The sequence below is a fragment of the Panulirus ornatus genome, chromosome 30 (genome assembly GCF_036320965.1).
Source record: "Panulirus ornatus isolate Po-2019 chromosome 30, ASM3632096v1, whole genome shotgun sequence".
Lineage (NCBI taxonomy): Eukaryota > Metazoa > Arthropoda > Malacostraca > Decapoda > Palinuridae > Panulirus > Panulirus ornatus.
In genome coordinates, this window is record NC_092253.1 from 11,068,660 (window position 1) to 11,091,741 (window position 23,082).

Here is a 23,082-nt window from a genome sequence, read left to right on the forward strand (position 1 = left end):
GAAGTGCCTGGGGATTGGCGGAATGCATGCATAGTGCCATTGTGCAAAGGCAAAGGGGATAAAGGTGAATGCTCAAATTACAGAGGTATAAGTTTGTTGAGTATTCCTGGGAAATTAAATGGGAGTTATTGATTGAGAGGGTGAGGGAATGCACAGAAAATCAGATTGGGGAAGAGCAGTGTGGTTTCAGAAGTGGTAGAGGATGTGTGGATCAGGTATTTGCTTTGAAAAATGTAAAGAAATTTTCAAGAGAGAGAGAGAGAGAGAGAGAGAGAGAGAGAGAGAGAGAGAGAGAGAGAGAGAGAGAGAGAGAGAGAGAGAGAGAGAGGTGGCCTTGCAGTTTTATCTTATATGAAATAGAGAAGTTTACTCATTATAGCTGTGTCTCCAGGTGGCCTCTCAGCATGATATCTTTTCGAAGTTACTTGATGTTGCTGATTTCAATGCTGGCCAACACGGGGGATGGAGGTAGTCAGAGGCTTGGCCCTGAAGCGAAGGTGGCAGTCGACGTGGCTGTGATGGTCAGGCAGGTTGTGAAGCAGCATCTCAGTGGATGTCACTTGGTGCTCGTCACGACATCATCAGACTCAAATATGTTTTCAAACATACTCAGGTAAATGCGTGCATCATATATCATGAGCTGAGTTATCTTACAGCATTATGCAATGCACGAGTCTGCATGAACTATAAGTACGTCTTAATGTAGTTAGTGGCAAAATCAAAGACTCACATATACACTTTAAGAAAAGACTTACGTAGTTCAAGAAAACAGACAGGAACAGATATGCACGTATTTGTATATGTATATATTCACATATTTACAGTTTGCTCCAGCATCACTATATATGAAATCGTCCTGCTCTTACCCACGTATTTTTTTTCCGGTGGCTCATACAGCACAAGGATGCTTTACTTCCAGAACCAGGGAAATGTGAACTCCTTTGGAGTGAAAACTTCGACGAGATTTTATTTCCAGTGACAGAATCTCGCCACAGGCGACGTATCACTCGTGTCAGTTAACACCCATATATATGTACACACACACACACACACCTACACACACACACACACACACACACACACACACACACCACACACACACACACACACACACACACACACAGAACCTTTTGGGAAGATTCTAGACATGATGAAAAAAAATATATTCTTCCTCTCATATACATAAACTAAAGAAAATAAGTATTTATAGCGAACAAATGGTGTCATTTTCAGCAAATATGCTTGATCATCAATATCAATTACACCCACAAAGGAAATTATCAGCACGATTTCTCGTACTCCAGATCCATGAAGACTAGTGTGGATGGTGTGGTGTTGGTGGAGGCAGGGAAGGTGTTCTCCCAGGACCAGCTGGACCAAGACCACCTCCTCCAGGGTCTGTGGGGGGACACTAGAACTACCTGCCGTGCTCTCATCCTCGACCTCACCTCCACCACCAGCAATAACAATTACAACAACAGTGCTCACCTCTCCCTCAGGTAAAGCTAGCTCTCTCTCTCTCTCTCTCTCTCTCTCTCTCTCTCTTCTCTCTCTCTCTCTCTCTCTCTCTCTCTCTCTCTCTCTCTCTCTCTCTCTCTCTCTCTCTCTCCCTCTCTCTCTCTCTCTCTCTCTCTCTCTCTCTCTCTCTCTCTCTCTCTCTCTCTCTCTCTCTCTCTCTCTCTTTATATAACTACCACATTACTCACCTTTGCATTCATATCACCCATCACTATATCCCGGCCTTGTGCATCAAAACCACCAATTTATCCCTGGGGATAGGGGAGAAAGAATACTTCCCACGTATTCCCTGCGTGTCGTGGAAGGCGACTAAAAGGGGAGGGAGCGGGGGGCTGGAAATCCTCCCCTCTCAATTTTTTTTAATTTTCCAAAAGAAGGAACAGAGAAGGGGGCCAGGTGAGGATCTCCCTCAATGGCCCAGTTCTCTGTTCTGAACGCTACCTCGCTAACGCGGGAAATGGCGAATAGTTTGAAAAAAAAAAAATATATATATATATATATATATATATATATATATATATATATATATATTTATATATATATACTTTGTCGCTCGCCATATTCAGCGTGAGTGAGGTAGCGTCAAACAGATGACAGAGCCCTTAGAGGGAAAATTAATTACATGACTCTATTTCAAAACCTTATAATCATATTCCGGTGATATGAATCTCTTCTCTGTGGGGATGATTTAATTCATATTCATCCTCATACTGACTCAATAGCGCTTTGCAATGTGTCACACCATAAAGTGCAAGACTTTCGAGTTAGATTTTTTTTAAAAGCACAGACAAATTTGGTTTTCATAATCGGCCATAACTGAAGCACAGATATTCTCATCTCAGGCTGCTCGAGTTATCTGGGATGTGGAAGCTGTCAGATACTCGCGTGGTGGCGGTGGGTGGAAGAGTAGGTGTGGAAGCCGTGCTGCTCCACTCTAGCCTCCGCAACACCATCCATGCCCTCTACCTGGACGTCCAAGACCCGAGTCTCCACACTTCACTACTCCACGGCCACACACGCTTCAGTATAGCCGCCTTGGAGCAAGGTCGGTCAACCCTCGCTAAAATCTTCTGATGTATATACAATAAAATAAAGCAGACAAGCAAACAATAAACTATTAGGTACGTCCAAGAAAATTCTGCTGTTTTTTAAGTGTTTTCAAAATGAAGGTCACTCTAGTGACTGGGACAACTCTACTTTAAATCTTAAGTATCATTGTACATTTAGCAGAAAAAAAGTAGAATTTAATTTCATTATCAAAATGAAGGTCACTCTAGTGACTGAAATAACTCTACTTTAAATATTAAGTATCATTGTGCTTCGGTCATTCGAAGTATAACCCACAACCTTTTCTCAGGTCAGTGTGTGGGTCATATGTCAGATATCTTAGGTCAAGGATTGGGCTACATGACTGGTCCTTCAACCCTCGTTGCCGGTCATGTGACTTAACTTTAGACCGCATTTGTCGATTTATTTTAGTTGGCTGAGGAGGGTCCTAGACTGTAGACCGAAATATACTGGCTCTTCATTTCGTACTTTTCTTTTCCATTGTGGGACGTTATATATATATATATATATATATATATATATATATATATATATATATATATATATATATATATATATAACATACAAAGCTCCAACAGCCAGGATCGAACCTGGGACCCCTTGTGCAAGAGGCAGGCATGCTAACCGCTAGGCTAAGGGACTGTATAATAGGAAACAACTATTCGAAATACTAAGTACTCGAATACCCTGCCTGCCTCTTGCACAAGGGGTCCCAGGTTCGATCCTGGCTGTTGGAGCTTTGTATGTTCTATGAAGGTGCGCGTTCATATACACTTTATTCGTATTCATATAACTCCGCGTTGTACAGTCTGGTTCGGTAAAACGCTATCAGCTGGCTATGTGTTCGGTTCGGAAACAACCGATAGACCCCGTTGCTCACCATTGTGAGACGAATGGTATTCGAGTACTTAGTATTTCGAATAGTTGTTTCCTTTTATACAGTCTCTTAGCCTAGCGGTTAGCATGCCTGCCTCTTGCACAAGGGGTCCCAGGTTCGATGATAATTTAACTCTGTCATGTTGACATGAGTAATAATGGATATATGAGCATACATTGGTGGGTTTTCTGTATATGCTAAACTTAAACTTGTTTCCTTGTCTATGGATCATGCAATTTAAAAACGGTAACATACCATTTTTTTTCATTTTCCACAGTAAATTTGATGGAATGGACTAAATTGTTAAGTAATTGGAGAAATATTTGTAAATTTTCATTTGTTGGCCGAACACAAAGAACATCTACACACCTAAACCAAATTGCATTAGAAGTTAAGACATCCTTTAATAATTGTGTTTCAAAAATTTCCATATAAAGATTACTTAGTACAGATGAAAGAGGGTTACCCATTGTCATACCAAATTTTTGAGCATAATTATCTCCATTGAATTGAAATACACAGTCTTTTATACACATTTTTATCATCTCACTGAAAACAGACTTTGAAATAGGTAAATGAATATCATCGAAGACACCAAATGAATATTCTAAAAGGTCATCAACTGGAATTTTAGTGAAAATTGAGGAAACATCAAAGCTAACTAGTTTGAAATCAAAATTAACATTGATATTGTTTAGCTTGTTGACTAAATCTACATTGTTCATGATATTAGATTTTGATACCTTACCCACTAAAGGGCATAATAAAGAAACTAACCGATTTTGACAATTTATATGTGATGGAGCCTCCTGAACTCACTATAGGTCTCACTGGATAATTCTGTTTATGTGTTTTGATAAGTCCATACATATATGGCAATGAACGTAAATTACCTGCACATTTAAATACATATACATGTCACTTTGTACATACGTATACATACACGGACATCTCCATATATACACCTATACATGTGGAGTGTCTTGGGTAAACCATTGACAGGTCTGTGGAGCCTGGATGTGAATGGGGAGCTGTGCTTTCGGTGCGTTACACATGACAGCTAGAGACTGAGTGTGAATGAACGTGGCCTTTTTTGTCCTTTATTTTCGCCACCTCGCTACACAAGAAATAGCATCCCCCTTACCCCTTCAGCGAGGTAGCGCCAGGAAAAGACAAAAGAGGCCACATTCATTCACACTCAGTCTCTAGCTGTCATGTGTAACGCACACAAACCACAGCTCCCCATCCACATCTAGGCTCCAAATACCTTTCCATGGTTTATCCAAGACACTTCACATGCCCTGATTCAGTCTATATATTTCCATATATTTCATGCCAGCAGAAGTGATCAGTGATGGTGTTCGCGTCTACCGACGGTGTCTGTATTGCAACAATGGGGAGGCGGACGTCCAGCTAATCCCTCCGTGGAGCTTGACCTCCGTCGTCCAGCACAGGGACGCCTTGTTCCCTGGTGAGGTGTTGGCTGCCTCTAAACTTTCTGCAGTGATCAAACTCACCGAAACGAAAATATACTGTTGCTGATATTGGTGCTATTTTCACCTTGTATTAACTGTATTAACTGCAGCATTTTTAGCTACTTTTTTTCTCATACAGGTGACCATAGCATGTCTGAAATCTGACTCCTGTCTGTGAGCTGAAGAACAATATAAAGTCTAATAATGCATATGAGCATCAACAAATGGATTGTATCTTTCCCCATTGCATAAAAATGACATTGGTTGACGACGCCTCGTAAAGAACAGAAAAGCATGAAAATGAAAAAGTAAAAAAATCACTCTCATACATGGGACTTTTCTATTGTTCTATCTTATTGGCCAAATAAGGTGGAGTTTAGATTGCATTATTTCATACAGAATCAGTAAGACATATGAAGTTCTGAAGCTAAGATCTTGGATCAGTCATTTCGTTTTTCTCTCTGTGAGATTCAGTAATGAACAAAACCCTCCACTAATATGAGTCCTTGGTGATTTCGATTGCATATTTGTAGTTCTACATTCCAATAAGGCTTTGATAACTGCAATAATCTAACCCATTCACTTCATGCGACCTCTCCTCGCTACATTTCAAGCTTCACTTGGATCCGTTGCCATACCGAGTTGATGTTCAAACCAAACTGGGCCAAAACTCGTTGATGGATTGTAAACTCTTCTAAAGTCATGACATATTCTTGAATTAGGAATATTAAATATGGAAACTAGTACACAAAGTTGGCAAACAAGTATGATATGGAAGATCAAAACAAAAACTGTTGGGATATAAATTCCTTTTTATGATAGTCTGAGATCTGGCTTGTATGTATCCCCTCTCACCACACTGGGATTAAGTTATGCAATACCGAATGCTTAGAAAGTATTCAGGGTTCCAAGTGTTGGAGAAGAGGTCTCGATTCAGGTGGTTCCAATTTGCCGACAGTTTCTCAACCATGAAAAGAGAATTTACAAGTTTTTGAGCTTGCTAGAGAAATGGAACCCCTAAAGAATGTATCCAATAACTGGAATTATTCATTTGCGTTAAGATAGTCACACAGGTACCTAGATTTTTCGATGAAGATAAAGACAAATTCTAAGAATCAGCAATGACCTAGTGGAAGCGGTATCTTTATAAATATATCATCATCCCAAAATCTTTCATCTTACTAAGTTCCCGTATCACAGCTGAAAATGCAAACTTGATAGTATTTGACACAGAGAATCTTTTAATCGCAATTTACATTAAAAAATGCCTTTACTACAAGTCAGCTTTTGAACTTTGTGAGGTGATGTGAAAAAGAAGAAAAAAAAATCATTTTACAGACAATATTTTTTCTGGGAGATCATAATACGTCTACAAATCTTATGGACAAAATTTATCACACGCAGGGAATTTATTTGACAGTAGAAACCTACGATTTAATGTTCCCTACATGTGAAGGAAGGGAATGGGATGGCGGAGGGGTTTACACGAGTGTATAAGCTCTCTCTCCACAAATAATAATCACATAATAAAAAGGTGATACAACATTAAAAGCCCGGAATTTTTTCTTAAAATCATATCGTACGCACAATGATTGTGGAGAAGGTAACTATGAAACCTAACGAACAATCTCTGCTCATTAATCAGTTTATATAACAATGACACTATAGAATCATATAAAGAATACAAAAATTATCACTTCCAAGTAAAAGCGTTCGTCATATCCGAAGAGATGCTACCATATGTCATGCATGAGGAGAAATGTACATACATTTGAGTAAACCAATTCAAGTAACAGTTGTGCACATCGACCTATTGAATTACTCATTGCAAGGATGATTCATCTGCATAATTCAATTAAAATGCCGTCTCTATTTCTTCCATGAACTGTATCTAACGCTTGTAATGCAAAAGAGATCGTCCATGATTAGTTAAACGTTTGCTTCACAAAATACACACATGATTTCAATCCCGTTTTCTCTTTTCTTTTCAGAAAAATTTCAGGATCTAATGGGCCACAAATTTCAGGTAGTAAGTGTACAGTATTTCCCTTACGTGGACTACAAGAAAGAGACGGATGCGCCAGGTAGCAGAGTCATCCTCACAGACTCACTTGATGCCAGGTTGCTGGCTACCTTCGCCCCAGCACTCAACTTCACGTAAGAACAATATATATATATATATATATATATATATATATATATATATATATATATATATATATATATATATATATTAATCACATGTTTACCAAATGGCGTCCTAGCTTCGTCTCTTCGATGTATATCAACTGACTGTTATATTTCTCTCTTGTGTCTCCCCTGATGATGTGATTATTATACGAAAGTGCACTTGGGAACTTTTCGTGTTTCATTTTCCCCGTGGACTCATACGAATATATACATATATATATATATATATATATATATATATATATATATATATATATATATATATATATATATATATATAAATATATATAAAGTTTCTATTACTATGGCAGCGTTTGACTCTCTTCGTTTCATTTTTCGCTCTGATTCCTGCTTATACACGAAGCAAATCCACAAACTCTAAACACGCTAAATCCGCTCCTAGTTATGAGATTCGAGAGGAGCCTCACCGGTCCTGGGGGAGGGAGAACGACGGCAACTTCAGTGGGATGATGGGTCAACTACAGCGAGAAGAGGCAGACTTCTGCACCATGGCTTCAATGACACCAGAACGCCTGAGGGTCATGAAGCACGCTAAGGCTTATGATGCTGACATGCTTACCCTCACGTCCCCAAAACCATCGCTGCTGCCTGAACACCTGTCGTTAATAAGGCCATTTGCAGGTAGGTAGTCTTCAGAATTACATTTACCCAATTTTTTATGAGGTAAGAGAAAAATGGATGGTGGCATATACGATTTCTTTCTTTTTTTTTTTTCAAATGTTTATGCCACATCGAATGAATGAAAACAGATCCCTCTTCCAAGATGCGTAACAACTTAAATATCTGGCTTAAGGTTTGTCGTACGTACAAGAACGTAGGTTATGTGAGGCATTGTAAGACCTCCTCCTTCATAACTCTTCATACTGTGAATGTGGAATATAAACAGTTACTTTATACAGTTGTTTCTTATATTTGGAACGAGGTGTATTTTTCCCAGTTAACACACTACCTGCACCATGTCAGATCATGGAAGACTGAAAGAACCTTTAGAAAACCATAACTCTTTTTTTTCTTCTTCCAGGAGAACTGTGGATGGCACTGATGGTGAGTGTCGTTGTGTGGAGCGTGATACTATGGCTGCTGCAGAAGATCTGGCGATGGGTGGCAGGAGGGCCTTGGGGTCAAGTTCAACACCACCCTTCTATACGGCTGGGGCGCCCTCCTTGAGCAGCCGCCCACTGACCCCTCCGTCAGCATGTCAGGAAGAGTGAGTGCTTAGTGTTTCCTTCTTGCTACAACATTTTCATACTTCCAACTGATATGAACTGTAAATCTGCTATATATCATATGAGTAAACTCGCTGGTGAAATAGACACAGAAGCTAAGCTCTCGACTGTATACAAAACCGACCTCCACCACAGCTGAGGAAACAAGGAACAGCTCATCTGAGAAACATGGAAGGGTTGACCAATATGGTAAAGTGATCCGTCCCACTACTTGGTAGAGGACATCAGGTCAGCTACTGCTTTCTTAATTTCGCTACATTTCAACAGACATTCTGCTGATATTATCTAATATATACATTTCTCACTTTATGAGCTCGGCTCTGTTCTCGTCATCTTTTCTTCGATGATATCTATGCACCTATATCCAAATATTAGCGCCTTCATACTTGTATCTTGAAAGCTACGCATCCCATTGATACATACTTCAACTACTGACTTCTTAAGAATGTGATTATAGTCTTATATGACAGTATACCCAGCCCTGTTTTGATGGATGTAATAACGTCAAGTCTACGAAGCATTTTTACGAAATTAGAACTTGCTAAAGAAAGCGTCTTGATGACCATATCATTCAGAACAAGATAATGGCATGTGATAAAGAACTTTAGATAATTAAAGGTGATTATTTAGCGAATAAATCAGAGCTTCGTTTATCTATACTATGTGTACAGGTGTTGGCGGGTTAGTAGCTGCCTGATACCATGTACCGAATGCATAAGTTTTGGAGAGGCAGTGACTCCCTCACTCTTGACTTTGTTTAGCATTCAGTTTTTGCTGTGGTGCTGAACGCCTGGTCACCACACTCGCTCTGTGTTCAGGCGTTTGGGGTGTCGTCTGCTTCATCATAACTTGTTCTGAAAGTGCAGGTGATAGCAGTGTGGCATCACCTGATTTTACTCTCTCATTCTGAGTGTATTTGTTAGTCGAACGGTCACTGCTCAGTCACTCACCACTTTTTATCTGTGTGCAGGTGTTAGTGGGGTGGTGGCTGCTGTTCTCTCTGATCATCACTACAGCCTTCAGGTCGTCACTGATTGCACATTTAACAGTCCAGGCGAAATCCCGCCCCATCGACACACTAGAGGACCTGGTGGGGCAGGCGAACTGGAAGTGGGGCATCGAGACCTGGATGCTTAAAGGCGTCCCTTACGATTATTTATCCAAGCATACCCACCCTGTGGTCAAGAAATTCTACAAGGATATGGAGGTCAGTGTACACAATAGTTCTTGAGGATATCATGCAAATGATGAGTTGAGAAGAACGTCAATGATATTCTGGTGGGGTCAAATCTCTAAATGTGACCAAATATGCAGACACAGATTACATAAACCAAGGAGGTTTATGTAGTCATCTTGAAAAACCAAACAATCTAATCTTTAGATTCCTCCAACAGGGATTTTAACCAAAACATCTAAGCATATTCTGTGTGTGTGTGTGTGTGTGTGTGTGTGTGTGTGTGTGTGTGTGTGTGTATCTTATGGTGAAGGAAATATATTGTCTTGCTCTTGACATATACGTCTATTTTGATCATCTCGTGTGCTCTAGGTGCTGGATGTGGAGGACGGGATGCCCAAAGTGTTGGATGGGCGCTACACCTTCGTCAGCGTGAAGAACCACATAAGTGTCATCGTAGCGTCCCTCTACACTGACTCCCAGGGCCAGACACCCATCTACATCAGCAACAAAGGAATCTATACACTACCAGATTATGGATGGGGATTCAGGTGTCTTTTCAGTGTTATGTTCCTGTTAAGTATTCAGTAAATGACGATCGTGCAAAGAGGCATTGTCTACATGAAATGTCAACCAACGATAATGAAAATTACTCAGTTACTCATTTAGTAAAGATGGACGTTTTGATTCCATCTTGTGGTAAACTAACAAGTTCAGTTAAGTTCATCAGATAAATTCAGGTTCAGGGGATTTTTTTTCTTTTAGACAGCTTTACATCTAGCAACTTTCAGTGTGATAATTCAGACAGTTTTACATGTAGCAACTTTCAGTGTGATAATTTAGACAGCTTTACATGTAGCAACTTTCAGTGTGATAATTCAGACGGTTTTACATCTAGCAACTTTCAGTGTGATAATTTAGACAGTTTTACATCTAGCAACTTTCAGTGTGATAATTTAGACAGTTTTACATCTAGCAACTTTCAGTGTGATAATTTAGACAGTTTTACATCTAGCAACTTTCAGTGTGATAATTTAGACAGCTTTACATATAGCAACTTTCAGTGCGATAATTTTGTTATCCTGCTATCATTATCGAGAGTGAAGATGAGACTTGCTCTCTTAACTAATTATAAATGGCATGCTCTGGCACTAATTTTTCAGCTATAAGATAAACTCATATTTCCAAAATGGCAATGATATAGACCTGGAAATCTATAATGATCTTATATTTCATACATTGTTCATGAATGGTCTACGACAAACCCACTTGCTCCTACAGTATGAATGTGTCATTTTGTGAGAATTCCTCCACAATCCATACTGCGATCCTTATGCTCTATTAGCTCCTGAAGAGATAAATGAAATATAGTTCAAATTCTCAAAGTACAGAGAACTAAACTGGTTTACCAAGCAGATTGCAAAAACCCATTGACATATTGTAAAACTTCGAAGTTTGTGCTTTTTTCCAATGAACTTAACAGCTAGTAGAATATATAATAGATACTTTTGGAGCCAAAGATCTTCACGGTGCGCTCTGCCACAATTACACATGACAAACCTTTCATTATCATCACACTAAAGACCATTGCTCACACTGATGTCCTCCATCACCGTGTGTCTTATTTCCAGGAGAGGCGCACCTTTCTTTCTGCGTTTTAGTGAGCTCCTGTCTAGGCTGGAGAATACAGGCGTCATGAGCTACTGGACCAGGGACGTGATAGCCAGGCGTGTGAAGAGGAACCGTGAGGTGACATCATTGAATACCCAAGCGGTCACACCTCTGGTAATGATATACACTTAATCGACGTGTTGTTTGTGACAGTTATGCGTTATATAATGACCTTGATGAAGAAGGGACAGCATTATGCAAAATATCATCTCAGAAAGGTTTTCTAAATGTTGTTATAATAGACCAGTCAGAATACTGATGAATCATTTCAAGCAGATGGAGTAGGACGTCAGCATCTTGTTAACTTTTTTTCCCTCAATCGATCAACCCTCCTGCACGCCACATATTGTCCTCAAACATTCAATTTCTAGCACATTCACCCTCATACTTTCATCTGCAGCACTTGCCTCATAACGATACAACACCGTCAGGTCTGCTATACCCTCAAACATCCCTATCTTCACTTTACAAAATGTGATCTCTCACCTCACATATTCCCTAATGCTCCCAGATCCTTCGCCACCTTCCCCACCTTGTCCCCCTCCACTACCCTACGACTCACTTCTGCTTCTATGGTTCCATTCGCTGCCATGCCCACTCCAAGATCTCTAAAACGATTCACTTCATCCGCATTTCTCACAATTCAAACTCTTACCCCAACTAACTTGTTTTCTACGCTGCTAACCCCAATAGTCTTGCTTCAATCATATCTGCTCTCGACTTTTCCCTTTCACACAGTCTCCAAAGCTCAAAAACCAATTGGTAAGTTTCTCACTCGAGTCGGACACTACCGCCGAAGCAAGCAATAGCTGACTCATCTCGAAGGCACTTCGACCCCTGCCAGACTGTAGACCTTCCCCTCTCTCCCAAACTTTCGCATTCAGTTTCTCTCACTACTCCATCCATAGATAGATTAAACAGCGACGGTGACATCACATACCCTTGACGCAGACACACCTCCAACTAGAACGACTCAGCCTCCTCTCTACCTCTCTCTACCTTCTCGCAAACAAGCTTAACACTCTTGATAAAACTTTTCACTGCTTCTAGTTGCTTTCCTCCCACACTACGTATTTGTAGCACTTTCTACAAAGCATTTCTAACACCCCTTATCATATACTCTCTCCATATATAACACATACAAATCGTTTTTTCTCACACACTCTTCATAGGAAACACTTTATACATATATCCTCTGCCACCAGTGAAACCACTATTGTTTCTCCCCAGTCTGATGTTCTGTGCGTGTCACCACCCTTTCAACCACCACTCAACAGACTTATATCTCTGTAATTCGATCATCCAGGGTTACCCCCTTGGCAATGTACATGATTTTCACCAATTGTCAGACACCTTACCATAATCCATACATACACTGAAAATCCTAACGGACCAATCCAGATCACATTTACCCATTTCTTAAGAAATTACAATCGAATATTATCCACTCTAGCTGCATTGCCACATTATGTCTTAAACAAGAACTTCATTACTTCTTCATTTTTCACCAAAATATACTATGACTTTCTTACTTCGTTTATCTCATCGATCTATACACCCTAAATTTGCCACCCTATCATCAAACATGATCAACATTCCCTCACGGTACTCAATTACTCCATATCCTCTTCATCTCATCTTCTCCTGTTACCACTTCCCTATTTGCCAAATTTACTGATGCTTCTTTTGTTCTCTTGTTTTTATCATTCCTATCATCTCCTTTCAAAATTGTTTATTACCCTCTCTGTAATTTGCTGCTACTCTTTCAACCAGTCTCTTATTTACCTTCTTTTTCAGCTCATGGAAAATATGATTTTGAACTTTTCTATAAACGATCCTTTAGTCCCATCTTTTTACTCCTATTATCCCATCAACATCGAAGTGCATTCGTACTTTCAAGTTCTACATTACCATCTTCAAGCACTTCTTCCCTCGCCTTAGTGCAAGTGTGGCTTTACTATCCTTTTCATTGTTTGTCGTCTGAATTATTTTTGTCTGATTGTATTCTGTGAATTTCTCCTCTTTTGGTCTGTCGTATTTGATGATGATCACACTTGACTCCACCTTGCTTTTCAGTTTCTCAGCTTTCCTAAGTACCTCCTGGCCAGAAGACTCCAAGTCAAAGGTAATGATATCTGGTCGTCTGCTGGGCCTTAATTATAGTTATCAGTTCTCTTTATCACTGAAATTGCATCTGGCAGACCCATAGCCCCTAGCAAGCTTTTGAAATGCATATCCTCCTGCTTTTCTCTTTCTTCTTTATGTGCGTTATGATTATCTTCCACACTAAAAAAAAAATGATCAGTGACTCACATCAATCGGCTGCCTGGTTTATCTAGTCACTTTAATTTTGGTGCCACAGACCTTTTAATTATATACTTTAATGTTGAATTGTCAACATTTGTTTCTCTGACTCTCTCTCAACATTCTCTTCTGGCCAATAAACACTAGTTCTGTATTCTTTACATTTTTCTAAAGCTTCTATCATTAATTCATATTTACCAAATGACGTCCTAGCTTCGTCTCTTCGATGTATATCAACTGACTGTTATACTTCTCTCTTGTGTCTCCCCTGATGATGTGATTATTACACGAAAGTGCACTTGGGAACTTTTCGTGTTTCATTTTCCCCGTGGACTCGTAGGAATATATTGATCACGCGCAAAATTGTGAGCCTTTCCAATAAATATATATATATATATATATATATATATATATATATATATATATATATATATATATATATATATATATATATATATATATATATATGTCCCTGTTGATCTGCTACGAAAGATTACTTCTTTTAAATTCCTTGCCTTCGAATGTCAATCGATTCTGTGTACTCTTTAGTACACAGCTACCTGAACAACAGCTGAATTTTTTCCTCTCATCTTCCTGATCAATATTGTCAATAGATCTAGCAAGACGTTTTCGTCCTTTTCTCCCGCTGAACATCCTCAAGGACATCTAGAGAGGACCCGTTAGATCATATAAGCCTAAAATGACTTCATCCTCTTTCTTCTGACTCTGTACATCCGGCACCTCCTTCTACTAACCTGGGCTTTTGTTCATGTTTGTAGACCATATTTTCCAGGTCTACGAGTTTCTGATTTCGTGACACCTTGCGTGATCGTATGATTCCTCGTTTTCTAATGTGTGAGTGTGTGGGTTTGTGTGAGAGTGTGTGTGTATGTCTTTTATATACTATTTATCCATTTAAAAGACAAAAATGTCAATATGAGTGGTCAATATTTGATGATAATTTCGTCATACCTCGCTCCAGTTTAGTTTATATCTCCGGCAGGAAAGGAGCCAGGTGGTGCTGGGGCTGCAACACTTGCAGGGCGCCTTCTATCTGCTGCTACTGGGCTCTGGCGTCGCCTTCCTCGCTCTGTTGGGGGAGAACATTACTCACTCCCACTCCACACCTTCGTGATGTCATACTACAAACCCCTTGCGAGCACGTGTAGTTAGGAGCACAGACACAGATAGAGGGATTAAGCTAAAAGAGAGTTTGGTATATCTTGTGATGGACATGGAACAAGAGATATATCCTCTTACGTTTGCAACGTGATAACTCAATGGGACTTATGATCTGTCAGGATTTATTTCGGTCTAATGTCAGCTTAAGTATATCCTGAGACGCCAGTACCACTAACGTGATTAAATAGAATTCATATTACTTTCATTTGCAGTGATCATGGAAGAGTTTTGAAATTTCTCTGTTTTGTATGAAATCAGTCATACTGTATGTCTAAATAAGTGAAAAAAACTATACTAATGAACCTTAGATGCTGTACTTATTCATGATAAGATCAGACAAGGATACAGGGAGTTTGATTTACAACCTACCAACACACAAGTGAAGATATCAGAAACATAGGAAGAATGGATATAACCTTGAAAGAAATTTCGACAATTCTGTAGTGAAAGAAAACCTAAAACTGATACACAAGCGCAAGCACAGAAATACACCATTACACAAGCACACAAAGCATGAAAAAAAAAACACGGTCAAACACATACACAGATGTGAACGCTCACAAGCAAATATGTTAAAGAACACAAAATATAGAAAACAGAGACAAACAATAAAGTACGTAAAATGAGAAAAGGTTTAGGAAAAATATTCAAAGAGAGAATTATGATAGATAAGCCAAAAGACATTCAGAGAAATAAACGCACAGATAACGAAGATACGCATGCATCAGAACAATCATATACGCACATGTGAGCAAACATTTACACCATCAGCCCCTCGTCTACAATCATTCTCAGAGATCAAACCGTGGATTCCTTTGAGCACAAGATGTCTTAAGATGAATGTACCGTAGAGCATAGATTAGATTTCTTTTATCACCTAAGATAAAAGAAGTTCTAGAAAGAAAAACACATCCATATAGTTGACGAACATCTATTATCAAACCTCAACATGTCTCTCCTATCATTATCTTAAAAAACAATCTAATCCTGTACTTCAACACTGAGAACACACACTCATACCTAGAGATGGTACGAAAATATAATTTTCTATATTGCAAATGCAAGATCCCTCTGGCTTGTTACAGGATGTTGCCTTTCAACGGGATGGATCACCTACACACTTTGCTCGAGACACTAAAACTTGCTGATACGAAAGTCTCCTAGAGCGTTGTAGCAGTTCGGGAGAGCCAACAACATGGCCTGCTTGAGCAATGCCAAGGGATGTTGAGAAACTGACGCGTCATGTTCATGATGATGCCATTCTATCCTTTCCTACACCTATGTTGGATAATGTGTTCTCGTAAACTGAGTTCAAAGTTAGACCGATTATAGCTCATGATGGGAGACATGTAGAAGTTCACTAATAAATGAGAAGAAGCTTTTAATCACCGAAAATATACAAAGGCCTCAAAAACCAGCAGATCAGTGGGTCTTTCAGAGGCTGTTTGCAATAGATATGAAAAAGTTACAGATTAATGTTGTAACAGTAAAAATTCAAACAATATATATATATTTTCTTTTCTTTCATACTATTCGCCATTTCCCGCATTAGCGAGGTAGCGTTGAGAACAGAGGACTGAGCCCTTGAGGGAATATCCTCACCTGGGCCCCTTCTCTGTTCCCTCTTTTGGAAAAAAAAAAAAAAAGAAAAAAAAAAGTGTATATATATATATATATATATATATATATATATATATATATATATATATATATATATATATATATATATATATATATCAAAAATATTGCTTTCAACCACTCGAATATGTAGATCTTTCCATTTGTTAACAATATTTGAAATAGGATCACTTAGCCTCATTCTAAGCGAAACGTTTGCCCACAGGTTTGTACCCATCACTTAGATGGAAACCACACGAATCAAGTCTTAAGAAGCTTGTTAAATGCTTTGGGTAATTTCGAATGCTACAATAGATTACTTCTTAACCTTCGGTCTTATGTGATGCATTGCCTCATGGCGTATAGTCGGATCTCATAGGATTTGTAGCTTGGTAGCTTGACGTTGTACTTTAGCCATTCTGTCTATGTCTGTTTTTCAAGTGGGATGAACTAACCTGAACACAATATTCGACACAGGGCCACACCAATGAACTGTGAACACTTAAGTTGATATCTTCAAGACATGAATATGAAAAACCAACTTGTAATTCCAAGAAATTTGTTGCCTCCTTTTGCTTCTTCTATGCCCTGCTTATGTACGACACATATTTAGGTCGCCAGAGATTATATCGTCCAAGATTTTTTCCCTCATTGAGTTTTCATACCTTAACAATATTCATACTACTTACTACAGTATTCATTCATACATTTGTGTTGCGTCCTGTGGGGCGGGATGGCGTCAGGAACGGATAAAGTCGAGGAAGTATGAATAGGTACATGTATATATATATATATATATATATATATATATATATATATATATATATATATATATATATATATATATATATATATATATATATATATATATATATATATATATATATATATATATATATATATATATATATATATATATATATATATATATATATGTGTATGTGTTTATGTATATGCATGTATGTATGTAGTATGTGTGTATGTATGTATATGTACATGTATGTGTATGTATATGTATATGAATGCATGTATATACATGTATATGTAAAGCATTCGCATATATGTTTATATGTGTGTATATAAGTGGATGTGTTTTTCTTCTGTTTCCTAGCGCTACCTCGCTAACTACACATTCCATGCATTTTCATTTGCAGAATATATTCTGGTTTCAGTACACGTTGATAGGTAAGGATAAATTCTTTGGAAGTACTTTGATTCACTGGGCACGAGCGTGTACATCGTAGAAGTTGAAATTGAGATAAACGGCATTAATCAATTGTTCACTTCTGCGCGCCTTTCCCACCTCCCGCATATAAATACGCCAAAAGGGCAGCAATGTGGCCATTCACTTGCTGTTGCCTCTCTGAGAGGTTGAGAGTGGCTTCTGTGTAGTTCATAAGGTATGGTTTCCTATCAATATATATCTGTATTACGGGTAATTTTTTCGTTTACATAGGAAGTTTTGTCAAATACTCACTAAATAGCTTACCATGTATATATATACGAAAAAAGTGCATAGAAACGCACACCTTCATAGAACACAAACTTCCAATAGCCAGGATCGAACCCGGAACTCCTGTGCAAGAGGCAGGGATGCTAACCGCTTGGCTATGGGCCCATAGCCTATCGATTAGCATTCCTGCCTCTTGCACAAGGGTCCCGGGTTCGATCCTGGCTGTTGGAGGTTTGTATGTTTGATATATACATATTTTTTTCTTTTCCTTTTTTTTTTTTTGCTCGTGATCAAGTACATTCCTATGAGTCGACGGGGAAAATGAAACGTGATAAGTATCCAAGTGCACTTTCGTGTAATAATCACATCATCGGGGGAGACACACGAGAGAAATATACAGTCAGTTGATATACAACGAAAAGACGTAGCTAGGACGCCATTTCGGAAACATGTGATTGTCCAAGGCTGACAACGAGCGTATGTAAAGGTCGTCAGTTTTGGTGGCTAGGCGGCCGCTGATTATTCAGCGCACAGTAAGTTTTTGGTGGTTTGCATCCCAATTATCATCATAGTTTGGCTGAACCGATAAGGCACTAGAATATGTTTCCTTACATATTGTGTACCTCATGTTTCCCATGGGGAAAAATGTTCAAAAAGGAAATTCGCATCGATATCATGATTCTCTGAAGAATGATTGAAAAATGGGATGCATTAGTTAGTCCTTAATTGGTAAACTTTCGTAAGATGTGTGCATCAAAAATGCATAACTTCAGAATGAATGTAGCGTTAAAAATGAGGACACTGGTTAATGCTGATATCAGAAGAGAATAAGGTATCTGATGGAATTGAACATATGTTTTTATCCCGATATATGGAGTGTAGACGTAGCAACGAGGACAGATGTCAATTAACGACTTGCAAAATGGACCGAAAGCTACAGGAAGGGGTAACTGTTGTGATATTAAGTTAGGGAGAAATGAATGAGCTATTCTTGCTACCTGTGCTGAAAACAAATGATGTTCTCCAAACAATGATGGGGATATGAGTAATCATTAAATCAGAAAAAATATTACTATCACTTAGTCTCTCTTTTTGACCTAAGATTATAAAGAAAACTAAATCTTTCCTCTCATTGATCATCCGGCAGTCTGTACTTAGATTTTGATGGTGTCATTCAGGCGTCAATGGAGAATTGCTATTCATATGGTGTTACATATTTGGTTTGTAATATGCAACTTCAATGAAACATTAATACACTCTCTTGTGTATAGATACCTAAGGCAAATCTTGTTTAACAGGGACAATCTCATGGAGAGGCAGTTCAGGAAAAACCCAGCTGTGATCGCTCAGCGTGCCAGGATAGTGTCAATGTGGCTGGCTGGCTTTGCAGCACGTGAAATTTCCCTTCACAACAAAGTCAGCATATCCAAGGTTTACCGGTGGGTCCGGCGGTGGCAAGAAGTGGGAACACTGGAGGGAACAAGACCTCACCGTAGAAAATACATGGCTGCTGTAACCTCAACACAACTGCAGTTCTTAGCAAGCATTCGACCTCACGATCAACCATTTAGTGATCAGTGTCTCTGTATTCTACCTTGAGACTTGGTCATCTGCGCTGTACCATTCAAAATACCTATGTTTCTTTGGCGCATATTTGCCTGCCATTTATATAAATATCCATCAACATGTGTTCAGTAGTTTTTGATATATCAAGCCCACAGGATATCGAACAGTGAAACCCGCCATAGAAAAGATTTGAACATGCAAAAGAATATATACGTAACAACACTGAAGATAAGACTAGCTGTATTTGTTACACCCAGGCTTGCTCCAAACTCCTCTACTTTTCTACGTATATCAATTTCACAAGATGGTTTCTAATAATCAAGAGATTCAGACCACTAAAATAAAGACGACATTGAACCATGATATAAAATCTCCCCAAGCATTTTACTCTAAAATACCTGAAAAATTTGCAATATTCTCTGATGTTAATGTTTGGCTTCTAGGAAAACAGAGATGGTAGCTTAGGCCTGATATGTCTAAATGTGTGTGGATGTAACCAAGATGAGAAAAAGGGAGAGATAGGTAGTATGTTTGAGGAAAGGAACCTGGATGCTTTGGCTGTGAGTGAAACGAAGCTCAAGGATAAAGGGGAAGAGTGGTTTGGGAATGTCTTGGGAGTAAAGTCAGGGGTTAGTGAGAGGACAAGAGCAAGGGAAGGAGTAGCACTACTCCTGAAACAGGAGTGGTGGGAGTATGTGATAGAGTGTAAGAAAGTAAACTCTAGACTGATATGAGTAAAACTGAAAGTTGACGGAGAGAGATGGGTGATTATTGGTGCATATGCACCTGGGTATGAGAAGAAAGATCATAAAAGGCAAGTGTTTTGGGAGAAGCTGAATGAATGTGTTAGTGGTGTTGATGCACGAGACCGGGTTATAGTGATGGGCGATTTGAATGCAAAGATGAGTAATGTGGCAGTTGACGGATAATTGGTATGCCTGGGGTGTTCAGTGTTGTAAATGGAAATGGTGAAGAGCTTGTAGATTTATGTGCTAAAAAAGGACTGGTAATTGGGAATACCTGGTTTAAAAAGAGAGATATACATAAGTATACGTATGTAAGTAGGAGAGATGGCCAGAGAGCGTTATTGAATTACGTGTTAATTGATAGGCGCACGAAAGAGAGACTTTTGGATGTTAATGTGCCGAGAGATGCAACTGGAGGGATGTCTGATCATTATCTTGTGGAGGCGAAGGTGAAGATTTGTGAAGGTTTTCAGAAAAGAAGAGAGAATGTTGAGGTGAAGAGAGTGGTGAGAGTAAGTGAGTCTGGGAAGGAGACTTGTGTGAGGAAGTACCAGGAGAGACTGAGTACAGAACGGAAAAAGGTGAGACCAAAGGAGGTAAGGGGAGTGGGGGAGGAATGAAATGTATTTGCGGAAGCAGTGATGGCTTGCGCAAAAGATGCTTGTGGCATGAGAAGCGTGGGAGGTGGGCAGATTAGAAAGGGTAGTGAGTGGTGGGATGAAGAAGTAAGATTATTAGTGAAGGAGAAGAGAGAGGTATTTGGACGATTTTTGCAGGGAAATAATGCAAATGAGTGGGAGATGTATAAAACAAAGAAGCAGAACGTTAAGAGAAAGGTGCAAGAGGTGAAAAAGAAGGCAAATGAGAGTTGGGGTGAGAGAGTATCATTAAATTTTAGGGAGAATGAAATATGTTTTGGAAGGCGGTAAATAAAGTGCGTAAGACAAGGGAACAAATGGGAACTTTAGTGAAGGGGGCTAATGGGGAGGTGATAACAAGTAGTGGTGATGTGAGGAGATGGAATGAGTATTTTGAAGGTTTGTTGAATATGTTTGATGGTAGATTGGCAGGTATAGGGTGTTTTGGTCGAGGTGGTTTGCAAAGTGAGAGGGTTAGGGAAAATGATTTGGTAAACAGAGAAGAGGAAGTAAAAGCGTTGCGGAAGATGAAAGCCGGCAAGGCATCGGGTTTGGATGGCATTGCAGTGGAATTTATGAAAAAAGGGGATGACTGTATTGTTGACTGGTTGGTAAGGTTATCTAATGTATGTATGATTTATGGTGAGGTGCCTGAGGATTGGCGGAATCCGTGCATAGTGCCGTTGTACAAAGCCAAAGGGAACAAAGGTGAGTGCTCAAATTACAGAAGTAAAAGTTGTTGAGTATTCCTGGGAGATTATATGGGAGGGTATTGATTGAGAGGGTGAAGGCATGGACAGAGCATCAGATTGGGGAAGAGCAGTGTGGTTTCAGAAGTGGTAGAGGATGTGTGGATCAGGTGTTTGCTTTGAAGAATGTGTGTGAGAAATACTTAGAAAAGCAAATGGATTTGTATGTAGCATTTACGGATCTGGAGAAGGCATATGATAGAGTTGATAGAGATGCTCTGTGGAAGGTATTAAGAATATATGGTGTGGAAGGAAAGTTGTTAGAAGCAGTGAAAAGTTTTTATCGAGGATGTAAGGCATGTGTACGTGTAGGAAGAGAGGAAAGTGATTGGTTCTAAGTGAATATAAGTTTGTGGCAGGGGTGTGTGATGTCTCCATGGTTGTTTAATTCGTTTGTGGATGGGGTTGTTAGGGAGATGAATGCAAGAGTTTTGGAAAGAGGGGCAAGTATGCAGTCTGTTGTGGATGAGAGAGCTTGGGAAGTGAGTCAGTTGTTGTTCGCTGATGATACAGCGCTACTGGCTGATTCATGTGTGAAACTGCAGAGGCTGGTGACTGAGTTTGGTAAAGTGTGTGAAAGAAGAAAGTTAAGAGTAAATGTGAATAAGAGCAAGGTTATTAGGTACAGTAGGGTTGAGGGTCAAGTCAATTGGGAGGTGAGTTTGAATGGAGAAAAACTGGAGGAAGTGAAGTGTTTTAAATATCTGGGAGTGGATCTGGCAGCGGATGGAACCATGGAAGCGGAAGTGGATCATAGGGTGGGGAAGGGGGCGAAAATTCTGGGAGCCTTGAAGAATGTGTGGAAGTCGAGAACATTATCTCGGAAAGCAAAAATGGGTATGTTTGAAGGAATAGTGGTTCCAACAATTTGTATGGTTGCGAGGCGTGGGCTATGGATAGAGTTGTGCGCAGGAGGATGGATGTGCTGGAAATGAGATGTTTGAGGACAATGTGTGGTGTGAGATGGTTTGATCGAGTAAGTAACGTAAGGATAAGAGAGATGTGTGGAAATAAAAAGAGCGTGGTTGAGAGAGCAGAAGAGGGTGTTTTGAAATGGTTTGGGCACATGGAGAGAATGAGTGAGGAAAGATTGACCAAGAGGATATATGTGTCGGAGGTGGAGGGAACGAGGAGAAGAGGGAGACCAAATTGGAGGTGGAAAGATGGAGTGAAAAAGATTTTGTGTGATCGGGGCCTGAACATGCAGGAGGGTGAAAGGAGGGCAAGGAATAGAGTGAATTGGAGCGATGTGGTATACAGGGGTTGACGTGCTGTCAGTGGATTGAATCAAGGCATGTGAAGCGTCTGGGGTAAACCGTGGAAAGCTGTGTAGGTATGTATATTTGCGTGTGTGGACGTATGTATATACATGTGTATGGGGGTGGGTTGGGCCATTTCTTTCGTCTGTTTCCTTGCGCTACCTCGCAAACTCGGGAGACAGCGACAAAGCAAAAAAAAAAAAAAAAAAAAAAAAATATATATATATATATATATATATATATATATATATATATATATATATATATATATATATATATATATATATATATATATATATATTGATCTACGTGTCTTAATACTAACATTTCCATATCCTCCAGGTCAGT

The 23,082-nt window shown here is 39.3% G+C and overlaps 1 protein-coding gene and 1 long non-coding RNA gene across 2 annotated transcripts; both read left to right on the top strand.

Annotated features, from left to right (window-relative positions):
• The first annotated feature begins 405 nt into the window (after positions 1 to 405).
• On the top strand, positions 406 to 3,004 carry LOC139758572 (uncharacterized). The gene is made up of 3 exons (XM_071680094.1): positions 406 to 613; positions 1,305 to 1,499; positions 2,361 to 3,004. Exons 1-3 carry the CDS (start codon positions 429 to 431, stop codon positions 2,590 to 2,592), a joined length of 612 nt encoding a protein of 203 aa, XP_071536195.1. The 5' UTR covers positions 406 to 428; the 3' UTR covers positions 2,593 to 3,004.
• A 6,921-nt stretch (positions 3,005 to 9,925) lies between these two features.
• On the top strand, positions 9,926 to 15,038 carry LOC139758573 (uncharacterized). Its single transcript, XR_011714867.1, has 3 exons — positions 9,926 to 10,100; positions 11,181 to 11,334; positions 14,528 to 15,038. It is a non-coding gene; the product is annotated as an uncharacterized lncRNA (long non-coding RNA).
• The last annotated feature ends 8,044 nt before the right edge of the window (positions 15,039 to 23,082 follow it).

Bases quoted from the DNA above. Each gene is read 5' to 3' on its own strand.
- LOC139758572 (XM_071680094.1), top strand. From the start codon at position 429: ATGTTGCTGATTTCAATGCTGGCCAACACGGGGGATGGAGGTAGTCAG. The intron at 614-1,304 runs GTAAATGCGTGC...CTCGTACTCCAG, and splicing joins ATGTTTTCAAACATACTCAG to ATCCATGAAGACTAGTGTGG. The intron at 1,500-2,360 runs GTAAAGCTAGCT...TTCTCATCTCAG, and splicing joins AGTGCTCACCTCTCCCTCAG to GCTGCTCGAGTTATCTGGGA.